This window comes from Pseudonaja textilis, chromosome 1 (genome assembly GCF_049901715.1).
Source record: "Pseudonaja textilis isolate UNSWEBS1 chromosome 1, rPseTex1.2, whole genome shotgun sequence".
Classification (NCBI taxonomy): Eukaryota; Metazoa; Chordata; class Lepidosauria; order Squamata; family Elapidae; genus Pseudonaja; species Pseudonaja textilis.
The window spans coordinates 23,589,090-23,602,189 of NC_141990.1; the positions used below are offsets into that span (position 1 = coordinate 23,589,090).

The following is a 13,100-nucleotide window of genomic DNA, read 5'->3' on the forward strand; positions in this document are numbered from 1 at the left end:
TAGTATCTGACAAAGAGGAAAAATTCAAGGACCGTCACATCAGATTAATCAACTGGACAGCTGGCTGTTTATACTGTGTTCTGTACTGTAATGTCTTCAGCAGGAAGAGAAGTAGGCTCAGTAGTGGGGAGGAGTGTTCTGGCTGTTGTTGGGTGGCATCGATTACCTTTCTCCTTTTCTCTGTTACTTTACTAAAATCTTTTAAATCGCTCCCAGCTTGGTATACCAAATAGCAACAAGTGCGTCAGCAGCATCTTAATTCCACGTCCTCTCTCCCCTCATAACTTCCGCCACTTCTGGATCTGGCTGGCTGAGGCACAGCTAATCCTTTTCCCTCGAGGCTTGCCTGTGTATGTGTGTGCGTACATACACACAAACCTTAGACTGGAATGCCTTGCATAATCAACGAGGAGCAATCAGCAACTTCAAGTATTTTATTTATCTTTTCATGGTTATACAGCGAAACCTCTTTTCCTGCTGGCAGGAGACAGAAGCGTCTGAGCCAGCTTAGCCAGACTGCATATGGAATGTGTGGCAGGCAGCCTGACATGTCTTCCCACCTGCAGGAGATGCCAAAGGAGCAGTGCCAGTGCCACTAACAAATAGAACACTACCATGAGAAATAATACAGCATTAGTCCATGGTCCAGTGAAATCCCGCAGGTAACAGCTCTCAGCATGTTGCTCACACGATCCCATCGTACCCGTGAACCCCACACTTCCGGCCTGCCACCTGGCATCCATAGGTTAATGCTGCAGGAAGTGTATTTCCTGCCACAGAAAATGAGAAATCAGTTTAGTTTTAGGACAGATGGGCATAACTGCTGCTCTTTAAAGTGCAGGAGATGGAAGGATGAGGAGTTTCCTCGTCATTCAGATCTGCTTCTTGATGTTATTAGGTAGTGGTTTGTTGTGCAATTTAAAAGTGTTCTGTTGTCCAAGACACAGAAGCAATTGCAAAGGATTCTGCCATTCATGCTATACCTACAGGAAAATGAGAAGCATCCAGAACTCACCTTTGCTTAGAGCCAGGATCACAGCAGCGTTGAATGTGTCTCCAGCCCCCAGAGTATCCACAACAGTTTCAGGGGAGAATGCATCTGAATGCACCAGCAGCTTATCTGGTCCCATTGCGTCAGCTCCATACTCAGCCCAAGCACAGATCAAGGTAGCTCTAGACATGACAGAAACTAACCCTATGTAGTGTTTTGGATCCATCAAATGAATAAATCCAAATTACTACACAACCAGGCAGAAGTGTGAATGTATTCCTTATCTGCTATATTCCAAACCAGGAAAAAGTAAAAGATGCTTCCAGGTGTTGCAAGAAGGTGGCGCATTTTCACACCTGACTGCTCCACATTATTTTGACTGGACTGAATCCAAAGCACTGGATAGCACTAATAGATATTTTCCTCCCTATTAACTTCCATACAAAATATTTTCTATTCCAGCTATTTGGAATCTCAACAGCAAATCTGAAGTTGCTGCTAGAAACTTTGCCATATAACTGGGGACGCTGACTGTTGATTACCCACCCATTCCAATAATATGCCCAGGCAAGAAGCTGAGCCTGTCTGGGCTTTCCTTTCAGCTCTCAAAAGGGAAGTCTGTGCAACTCAGCCTTTGGCCTAAACAGAAAGAAAGAAAGAGGATAGACCTTAAGGGAACATCAGATAGGAAGGTGTTATATAAATCCAATCAATAAAGTAGTAAAAGAATTGTGCTTTTGATATAGGATTGCTAACTAAAGCTGCTGCAAAAGTTAGTACCTTGGATTGTGCCATCACACGCAACAAGCATTTAATCTGATTTGGGCGTTATCGGCTTGTAGCACCAATTCAACCATGACCAGTCCAGTTCTGGCTTAGCATGGTATGAAGCCAACCTGTTGCAGTTTATTCAACAAGACCCAGTTATACATGGTTTAGTACAGTCTGTGTGTGACTTCAGCCTGAACGTGGCTGAAATATCTCTAAAGCTGCTTGTAAAGAGAATCCTCTCCAAATCGTTAAACAACTTGTGATTCGAGGTTTCTTATGGTGAAGTTGGTTGAGATGACCTCTAAAGGGCTCCCACTTTAGCCTCTGAGATTCTCTTCAGTCTGATATTCTTATTTCATACCACCCCCAATAACCAGGGAAGGATCCAGGTTTGTCCCCATGGTTTGGCTCCCTCCTACCCTGGCTTCAAACGCCTATAGAGCCCCTTCACAGCCTCAGGAGCTGAGTAAAATCCAAACGTCTTGGCCACATCTTTGCTGACAAAGACCTAGAAGAAGAGAACCACAACAAAGTCATCACTTTTTGGCTGGGCCTTATTACGTAGTATCTCGGTGATCAGATAGTGAGTGCCTCAGAGTGTTATGTATGAAGAAAATGACTGTGAGTCTCCAGAGCATTGGGGTGTATTCTGGCCAGACATTTAGAAAATTTCACTTCCCAGCTATAGAAATCCCCCAGGAATATTACTGTTTACCTCTCTGTGCACACAAAACTCATCTGCAGAAAATCTCTGGAAATGAGTGACTGAAACAGTACTATTGATTCAGAAAGTGAAATCAGAATCCTTAATAAGGATTCTAACAGGGGATGCCAATACATCTTCAGTAGCCACAGGAGGAGGAGGAGGAGGAGGAGGCAAAATCTCTTAAATCTATCCTATGAGAGGAACTTAACTGAAGGGCAGATTACTCTTTCATCACTGCTTGCTTTCTTGATCAGCCATGTTTCCCACCTACATCAACCTGCACCACGACTTTACCTTTGACCCCTTACCACATCTCCATAGCAAAACAGCTGGTACAGTTCTGGCCTGGTCTTTTCCACCTCCACAGATGTGGTCACTCGTTCAGATGGTGGGCAGGATTGGTTATACTTTTCTACCCGTTGCAGCATTTTAACCTGTTCCGAAGCATTCCTCCCCTGGGAGAAAATACTATGATTAATGACAATCTGAGATGTCTGAATTTGATATTATTCCTGGAATTATTGATAGCCTTTGTGATTTTAGATGCCTCACAACTTATAGTAGTTGGGCCATTTATACCTGCTACTTCCAAAATAGATACCCAGCCACTTTACTGCCATGGAACATCACCTGCCTACTTGTAAAAAAGTGCCCACATATTGTAAAAGGGTTGTAAATCTGGCCACCATCATCTTATCACATGAACAATTAAGTCCAACCTCCTTTCCAGACAAAGCCTTACCTCCCAATGGATCCACTTGTATTGAGACAGGTCAACTTTTTCAAAATCAGCAGCTGTCACATCTGGCAGATTGCTGCAATTGGGAGAATGGAAAGTGGGAAGAGGAAGACTAAGGTTTAATTAATGCAACAAACTGATTTCCATTTTGAATCAGTGAAACAGTAAGCAAATGCATACCTCCTTACAATTAAATAAAACAGGAAACAAAATACTTATTGACTTCTTAAATTCAAAGTGTATCCTGTGTAGCATCCTGTTTTGTTACCACCAAACCAAATAATCTAGCCAATCCAAAGGGGACATGAATTGTTTTCTTATTGCTTGTCCCAAGTTTCCAATGAATAAACATATTACTCTGAATATGGTGGTTCAGTTATACACAGAACTGATTTTGCAAGCTTAAAGTTAATTTCACCTCCTACTGGGAGCAATTCCAAAGTACTTTGGAGCTGCTTTGAGCTACACATCCCAAGGTTTTAAGCTGCACAGGCAGCCATCCCACATAAGAATGTCTCTATAACTTAATTCCTTTTTCCCCAAATTTGACAAAAAGACATGAAGAAATCTCTTGGCAGATGTATAATGTACAATTGGGATGGAATTTATTTACTTAGTCATCTAATTGAACAATAATAAATTATAATATGCTAACCTCTTCCTTGGTTTCCATGATAACAATCTGAATTTGGAGCCATTGCTTAAGGTAATGTGAGAATAAAGAAACTAGACATATATACATAAACTGAAATGCATTATCATAGAAAACAATAATGGCCATCTATCTATACAGTGTTAAAAATATAAAATAAACATGAGAAAAAAGGCTGATCTCAACTGCTTGCTAAGTCTGCAATAATTGCACACTTAGTCGTACTGGGTTATTCGGTAACCGTGAGATTGACCTTTGTTCTGCATCTATGGACTGTCCTGGACTGTCCCTCCTTTCCTTAAGCTAAAGGATGCTTGACTAGAATTGAGTTTGATCCTCCATTCTCAACTTGTTCCTTTTATTTCATAGTTCCCTCACTCTGAAAACATTGTCTTAGCACTAGGCCATACTCAGGAACTTCATCTGGAGATATTCAGCATGGAAACGGATGCCATTTAATTCTCAGCCCTCATTTTTATGGATTAATTGTACCTGAAATGGATTCGGTTTTAATGATTAACCCACTAGCCTGGAAGACACAGAGACTGCTTTGATCAAAGGCCACAAGAATCACATTCAGAAATATGACAAGCTTGGGCCTTCTACATGTCTCCAAATTATTAACCAGGCCTTGATACTCTATTAGTAGTGGGAGACAGAAAGCTGCATGCTTCCCACCAGTTGAGAAAAGCTAGGGGAAGGGAGGGGGGAGCGTCACATAAGCTTTTGCGCATATATTTTTTATGTGTTCTTTCATTCAATTTGTCTAGCCACCCATCTCAACAAGTGACTCTTGAGTAGCAAACAATCTTAGCAATAGCAATAGCACTTAGACTTATATACTGCTTTATCGTGCTATACAGCCCCCTCTAAGCGGTTTACAGAGTCAGCATATTGCCCTCAATGATCTGGGTCCTCATTTTACCAACCTCGGAAAGATGGAAGGCTGAGTCAACCTTGAGCCTGGTGGGATTCAATCTGCCAAATTTCAGGCAGCTGGCTGCAGCAGAAGTAGCTTGCAGTACTGCACTCTAACCACTGCGCCACCGAGGCTCTTAAATAGAAAAAACAATTTAACGCCCAGTTACCCTATAGTAAGATGGGCGGCGAATAAATTTTATAAATAAATCAATTCCCATCACAAATATAAAAAGTAAAATACAGAGCAGGAAAATATCACAATGGACAGTTGCTAACACAGTCAGGAGACAAGAGCCTTCAGACACTTGGTTCCTCAGGCCAGGTGCAGAACCAGGACTTTAGGGCTTTATGAAAAGCCAGCAGGGCCCTGGAGGGAGAATATAGCCCATAGAGCAGAAGTCTCTACACTTGGCAACTTTAAGACTTGTGGACTTCAACTCCCACAATTCATAGCTGGCTGGAGAATTCTGGGAGTTGAAGTCCACAAGTCTTAAAGTTGCCAAGTTTGGGGACCCCTGCCATAGAGCTTGGTTGTAGATACAAAACACACTTAATTTGGTCAGATAAGGACCAGTACACGGAAAGATACAAACTTGGTATAGGTTACCCTCAGTGATTTATTTTTATAGTTGTGCGGATCTAGCCTATACGAACACCGTAGTTGATCCTTGTATCCCCTCATGACTGGTTTGTCTAGCCTACATCTCACCTGTTGTTGTCAAAAGCCCAGGTTCTTTCTTGCTGTGAGCTGGTGGGAGTCACATTTGAATTTCTCACTCTGTGAGCCAAAAAGCTTCTTGGGGAAGGGGAACGTCACAAGATGACACAACCATATTTGGGAAGGATAATCAAGAATTAATATTGGCAATTGTGATTGGCAGCAATCTGGACTAAATTAGTGATTGACCAAGAATTAATAATAAATCAGATGTTTAATAGCTCATGCATGGATGCTTTTATTCCTCTTCCATTGGGTGGCACCTCTGGAGGAATTGAACAGGCATTTTAAGCCCTATTTTGACCTGCTCAAGCAACTTTTATTTTCCACAATAAAATGGAACAAGAGCTATATTAATTCTTATGTGGTCCAAGGAATTAAGAGCTGGCTGTGCTATTTCTTAACAAAGCTATAACCATTACGAATGTCCTCCTGCTCTGAACGTAGACACAGGAATCGATTCATTTATTGGATGTTGACTCTGATGAGGAGTTGGTAGTTTTAATATGTTTTTCTTATCTTCCTGTTATCTTGATTGATTTTAAAAGAACAAGTCAGGTTCTTTTGGGTATCAAGCTGACCCATAAGTGCAACTTAGGGAAAAAATATCATAGAAGAAAGCAATGGAAAAGAACTGTCATACTCTTGCCTCAAGTTAGGAAGTCTTTACTTTTCAAAATGTGTATTGCTTCAAAATTATAATAAAAGGTAAGTCAGTCAATGTGACTCTGGATTTTTTGGTTGTTTAGCCAGACTATCTATTAGTTGATATCCATTTCTCTCAGGATAAGGAATCTCAAATCTCTAAAATGGAATCAAGCTATCAGGCAAAGAAAAGTTCAGGCAATGGCACACTGCTTACTGCATGCAAAGCAGACTTTCTCCTTACAAACATACACAGTAAAAACAAGTGACTGTATTTAGAATGGGCTAGCACTAACTTTAGTATGATTCTTTAATGGCTTAGCATATTGTACAAATCCACTATATTTGGCTAGTTTATAATACAATACATGGATTGTGTCAATCCATGGGTTGAAAATAGGTTGATTCTGGTTAAGTGATGTGTGAATGTTGGGTAGGTGTTAAAGCCTTGCTAGGCAAAAAAGTAAGTTATTAATATTTGCTAACCAAGTAATTATAAGATTAATATCAGGACTAGACTTCCTGTCTCAGGAATGTCTCTGGGGTTTTTTTTTCTTCCTTTGCTGGTACTTTGCTTGGGTGAAGTGACCATTCAAAGTTACAATGGCACTGAAAAAAGTGACTTGTAACCATTTTTCACACTAACAGCACACTTGCAGTATCCCCAGTCTTGAGAGGCCAGATGATGAGATGCGTGCTTCAATGTGAGTGATATTGAGTTGGCCACACCCAGCCAATAACATGACCACTAACCCATGTCCACCCAGTCACATGACCACCAAGCCACACCCACCACCTAAGCCACGCCCACAGAACAGGTTGTTAAAAAAATTGAATCCCACCCCTGCATACATACATACATACCCACCAGGCTATCCTTTATTGTGGGAAGCAACATTACACAGAACTTAGAAAAGAAGTAAGGAATAATAAGGCAACTCTGCTAAAGGCATGAGATGAACAAAATAAAAGGAATTATAACTAAATCTAGTTTTTCACCAACATCATTCACAATACCTCTCTAGATCTGCTTAAAATGGACTGTTCTCTAAACATTCCATTTATTTTCATGCATATTTTATTTCTACTTCATTGCACTCAGTAATCAACTTTCAACATAATCTTTGCTCAAAATTCTATAATGAAATTCTATTATTAAACAAGAAACATGTAGTACATTAAGTTTTCTGACACTTACTTCTTTCAATTATCTTTTGAGGGGGGGAAATCTGTTTCGCACATCCTCTGTCCAGCATGAAGTTGCATTGCGCTTGTGAAATTATGCTCCCTGTTATTACTCATACTTTTTCTAACAGAATTTTATCAAATGCTTTCTAGGCACTTAATATGCTAACACACTTGTATCTTTTTGCATTGTTCATTCTTCTTACCTTTCCTTTTAGCTAGGGTAACAGTAACAGCATACTTCCCATCTTTAAGGCTCAGCAATAGTCTTTCAACACGTTAAATAAACTACAGTATAGTCACTCCATTGGCAAAATAGTTACAATAATCTACAACGACATGATCTTACTATTTTCTAACATTCTAGTAAGATTAATGACTACTTAACCATCAATATGTTCTTGGACACTAACTTTTATAGTGTCTCCTAATTATATTTTCATCCCAAATCATTTTATCACTTCAATTTCATAACCACTCGCATTGTTGGAGGGTCTTGGTTTAGTTCTTTTCACTTACTGTACTTCCAAAACAATTATTTCCATTCAAATTGCTTAATAATGTGTCTGTTTTCATTGTAACTGTTCCTTGTTCTCTTCAATTGTTCCTTGTTCTCTTCCCTTCCTTTGTGATTATATTTCCCCACGCACATTATGTAGCATCTCACTCTCATTCTCATTTATGAGCAGACTTTGTCTTATATGCATCTATTTCAATTCAATTAAATTCAATTTTTCAATTCAAACCTTTTATTGGCAGAGTACAACATGTGTACAATGAGATTGGCTGAGCTTCCCTTCGTGCACTCCCTCAACACAATACAACTCACAGTGAAGGCAGAAAATTCCTAACCCAGTGAATCCTACTAACAAACATACAATCCTACTGCACCATGTGAATTTATTGCATGTCGCGCAGCCCCGCAAGTCATTCGTACTATGTTATTGTAAGGTTATTTTCCATTCCATTCCATTTCTCATCAACAGCCTTGTTCATTACTAAACATCCTTTTTCATATTTCTCATGTTAACTTCCCATTCTCTATACTGGGCAAGATCTTCAAGCAGATTTCAAACATCATGCCTATGAGCACTTAGCAGGAGTGCAAGAATTAATAGTAGTCAGCATGAGCTTGTCATAAACAAGATTAACCTTATCTCCTTTTCTCACAGAATTACCCCATTTCTCACATTTGCTTAATAGATCTGGATGCAGTGTATCTTGATCTCAGCACAGGATTCCATCAACTCTAATGCTATCCTCATTAATAAAATAGTATAATATAGGCTAGATGATGCAATTCTTAACCCAGTAATTACACCTCAGTAGTACTCATAACCAGCTCCCCATCAGTTTGGAGAGTAGTATCAAGTAGAATGTCACGCAGCTATTTCCTGAGGCCTTTACCATTTTTATTAATGACTTGGATGAAGGGGGAGAATGAGCAGTTTAGAACGAAAGAAAGAAATGAAAATCGAGACAAGCTTGAATCATAAACAACCAGTACAATTTTATGAGCCTGCTTCTCCACTGTGTGTGCAAGCAGCTAAAATAGGAAGCTAGGAAGGACCTATTAAACCACTTACCGCAAAGTTGTCACACTCGATTTTATTGAGGGCCGCATGAGGGTTGTGTTTAACCTCAGGGCTGGGTGGGTGTGGCAGGGTGGGCATGGCCAGCTCGATGTCACTTGTCTCGGGGGCACCAGTGGTGGCCCAGGCAGGGCTGGGGTGATCCTCTTGCACCCCTTTGCCAGCGAAAATGGAGCTTGCGGCCCTCCCAGGCTCCGTTTTTGCTGGCAGTGGCACTGTAGGCCGGTCCTTCACTGTTTCCAGGGCGGCCCCACAGGCCAAACCTAAGCTCCATGTAGGCCAGATCCTGTCCGTGGGCCTTGAGTTTGATATCCCTGATTTACAGTAATAGTATAAACACAATCCTACTTATATTCTTTGTAATCTCTTCCTGAAACAAACAGTTGCTCTAGCAGGCCAATCCTCGCCCACCACACACAGCAATCAAGGCCACCTGGCCTCTACCGGGGCGCTGAGAGTCCTTTTGTGCCACCCATTGGTAGAGAAGGGGGGAAGGTTGGAGGCAGCACAGCCAAAGTGGGCCAGGTCTTACGTGTCATAAAGAGTAACTGTCCGAGAACCGTTGCGACAATTGATGAGGCAGCAGGCACACGGTGTCTCCCCCTGGCTCTGCCAGACCAAATGGGCAACTTCCACTTTGCACCGTTGGAAGTCAGACAAGATGAAGCTTGGGGCCAAGGAAGAGGAGAGAGAGAGAAAAACCCATTAGACTTCACTGTGAGGAATGCTCAACCTACGCACCTAGCAGCGTGCAGGATGGTGCGGGTGCCTGTGGCCCAGTTGCTGATCACCGTTGAAATGGGCAAGCTGCATGCCAGATGCAAAGCCACATGGGTGAGATCCACCTCATAGCGTCGGAAATCATCACGGACGAAGCTGGGAGGGCAGAAAACATGAACGTCTTCTTGGGGTGGTGGTGGAGGTGAGGTTCTCTGACGGGTAGAATAGAAGGCAGATGCTCCCAAGCTTCTCTTCAAGACAACAGGGCTGTTACGGCCGCTTGGCAAAAGTTGTCAGTGGGCTAGAAGCTGTGAGGGCAGAGGGAGGTAGCTGTCTGAAGAAAGCAGATAAAAATGAACTCTGCAGTTTGGAAGCCGAGAGCTCTGATGCCCTCAGAGCTTAGTACTTATTTAAAAAAATCTCATTACATTTACTCTGGTGCTCTGCTCTCTGAAGCATATGCTGCTCAGGAGTCAACAGACAGAATTCATGCTATAGTAAGCAAAAGAATGGGAATAGAATGGTCTTTGATCTGCCTCAGATCAGTTCCATAAAAAGTCTGTTTCCTGAAAGCAAAAGATCATAAATTTAGAGATTATAGTTTTCATGTGTTTCCTACCTAAAAACAGGTAGAAAAATGTGCCATTAACTTCAGTAATCATGGTTGGAGTCAGCTACAAGGACTACAAAAATGAAATGCAGGGACTATATGAAAATTTGCGACTACAAGTTCCACATCTCTCAAACACCTAGATGGAAAGTTTAGTGTAATATAAACTATAAGGTCAGGTGATAATAAAATTAATGGTCTGTGACTAATTACTTATATAAATACATACACACTTATACACCTATATAATCACCATTTCTTAGTAATGGGTGCCAGTGATAAGATAATAATTAGCCTCACTAATTAACTATTGTTATTCCAGAGTTTCTGTCCCACTGCAAGTGTTAATTAACTTAGCAATGCTAGAATAATTCTGTGCAATTGCCAATTACTGACAATCTGAATGGTCATTGTGTTTGTATCACAAGTAATTTATGCTTTAATTAAGTTATCCGACCATACATTTTGCCTTTCCTTAACCATTTACCCTGTTTCTATTTTTTCTATCTACATCTTACAAAGATTGGTTAATTGAAAATAATAATTCATTCATGAAGTAGAATATAGTTCACTGCATTCCTTTGCTATAGTCTTAGGCATGCAGGGTTATTCTATTATTAACTTTAAGAATTTCATAAGACTTAATCATTGTACATAGCATAACATGATTAGTCTTTTAAGTGTTACAAGATTCCTTGTTGAAATTAATTATTTTAAGGGAAGGGATTCTTTTGCAAAAATAGAACAATATTAATGAAAATAAGTTATTTTAGAAGCAGAGGCAAAAACATGCCTGGCATCTGCATTTGAATCTCATGCCAAGTCTGATTTGTTGATCAGACTGTACTACCAGCACATAAAAGACTTTTATTCCAAGAACATGGCTTGGAACATCCCAGATTGGAAGAGAAACAAAGTTAAATGAGAGAACAAAGACAAATAAATACAAAAATCAGGGAGATATTTGTTAGAGCTAGAAGAAAACCAGTCTACCATCACACTGAAATGAATCCCCTGCAGCCTGACTTGAACCTTATTTGAAATAATTGAAATTCACCCATATTCAGGGTTGTACCAGCAATACAATGAACTAGAAGCTAAAATGGACTACATTCACACAACTTGCTGAGCCATACAAAACAAGTTTTTAAAGTAATTAACCTTACTGTGAATTCAGTCCCAGGTCTTTATGTATCTTGGTTTAACATGTTAAATAACTCTGACATTGTGTGAACGTTATGATCACTTCACTATAATCAGAGTCTCCTTTCTGTCACAACCAAATAACAGCCCAGTTTAGATTTGCACAACATGTGCTGTTTGTTTACTGAATCACTCCAATTCTCTTGATTTGCACAATACTAGTTTAAACTATCAATGACTAGGTTTATTTTTTAAAAAAACATTAAGCCACAAAATAGCCCACAAAGCTTAGCTTGTTGTGAAAACAGTCTACCTATGATGCTAATCCAGGAGAACCTTCTCAATTCCAGGCAAGGAGTGGATCAATGGACAAAGAAAATATATATCTGCAAAACACTTTAGGTTGGACACCGAGAAGGAGCAATCAATTTGTAGACTGTTGGGCCAGTCACTTTGTCTCAACCCTAGGAAGAAGGTAATGGCAAACCACTTCTGAAACGCCTAGGCAGTCGGTGGACCAGACTGAATGGGGGAGGGGGTGTGGGGGAGGAGAATAGTATCTAAGTGCATAAAATAAGTAAGTTTTTCATGAAGTGGAGACACACACTTTTGCCCTTCCCCTTCTCTCTCTCTCTCTCTCTCTCTCTCTCTCTCTGTGTGTGTGTGTGTGTGTGTGTGTGTGTGTGTGTGTGTGTGTTAGTCACAACCCCGTCTGTATTCCGCTGGCACTTACTTTGCAGCATGACCAGGAGCTAAGGAACCCATGAAAGCACAAGGGGCCCCCAGCAGGGCCAGAACGGTACAGGTGTTGGAGGCGTTCCCTCCACGTTGCCAGCGCTGCGACAAACATCTGGAAAGAAGCAACAGCCAACAGCAGCTTCAGCGTCCCATTCCGACAGGCCCTCTGGGCAGCCAAGTAAGTATCCGGGACTCCGGCAACACTTCAGGGCTTTTGCATTTGTTGCAATCTCTTCGCTCAGATCTTGAAACGGACCGAAGGGCTGCTTCGGGACGCAAAGGCAACACTTCCACCCTCCCTCCCTCCCTCCGTCCTTCCCTCCCCACCCCCGGAACCTGTTCCGCCAGCTCCGAGTACTCTGAGCCCGGGCCGGAGGAAATGAGCCTCGAAATTTCCCCCCCAAAGTGTGAACTGGTTCCTGCTTATCGGGGCTTTGGAACACGGAACCGGACAGAGCGGAAAGCTCTCCTCCCGCGACGCGGAGCAAAACGGGTTAGCAACCCCCCCTCCCCTCCTTCTCCGCAGTTTGCACCCAGCCGTGCCCCATTGCTAGGCCTTTGCAGCGGTACCTGGTGTCCGAATCCTCCTCCGGGTAACTGTCCACCACGCTGATTATGTCCAGGCACACAAGTCCGATGCACAAAATACGCTTCTCCTCCATCGGTCCAAGTGGGCGTCTTCCTCGGCTGCTGTCACTCTACTCTACGACGGTCCCAGCCGGGGGCTCAGCGCTCTTTTCTCTTCTGCTGATCTCACGCCCGGATCGGCTCGCCCCAGGCAGTCGCACGGCCATTGGCAGAAGCGCATGACGGTCGGTTCCGATTGGCTCCCTCCACGGTATGCAAATCAATCCTACCCTTGGTTCGAAGGCAGCTCTTTCCCATTTTTTCATAGGACTCCCCCCACCCCCAGGAAGTACGGCTGCCACTCTAATGGGAGCCCCGTCCAGTGCCACTTACCCACCCTTT

General features: G+C 41.9%; 2 protein-coding genes across 9 annotated transcripts in view; one reads left to right on the forward strand and one right to left on the reverse strand.

Annotated features, from left to right (window-relative positions):
* Positions 1-419: 419 nt before the first annotated feature.
* Positions 420-12,877, reverse strand: KHK (ketohexokinase). Of its 7 annotated transcripts, none has more exons than XM_026708478.2 (8): positions 12,702-12,877; positions 12,127-12,243; positions 9,453-9,587; positions 3,211-3,283; positions 2,777-2,923; positions 2,182-2,270; positions 1,016-1,173; positions 420-770 (listed from the first exon to the last, which is right to left on the reverse strand). In XM_026708478.2, exons 1-8 carry the CDS (start codon positions 12,791-12,793, stop codon positions 685-687), a joined length of 897 nt encoding a protein of 298 aa, XP_026564263.1. In that variant the 5' UTR covers positions 12,794-12,877; the 3' UTR covers positions 420-684. The 7 variants fall into 7 exon arrangements, with proteins under 7 accessions (XP_026564263.1, XP_026564262.1, XP_087785220.1 ...); XM_026708477.2 differs by lacking the exon at positions 9,453-9,587 and adding an exon at positions 9,662-9,796; XM_087929094.1 differs by lacking the exon at positions 12,127-12,243.
* The window catches only part of LOC113441533 (cGMP-dependent protein kinase 2-like), a 67,511-nt gene continuing 67,246 nt past the window's right edge, over positions 12,836-13,100 (forward strand). Inside the window, exon 1 of one of the 2 annotated variants that reach the window (XM_026708579.2) lies at positions 12,836-12,969. The gene's annotated coding sequence lies outside the window, so the exon portion shown is untranslated. The remainder of the gene's footprint in view (positions 12,970-13,100) is intronic. The other variant, XM_087929058.1, reaches the window with a different exon arrangement.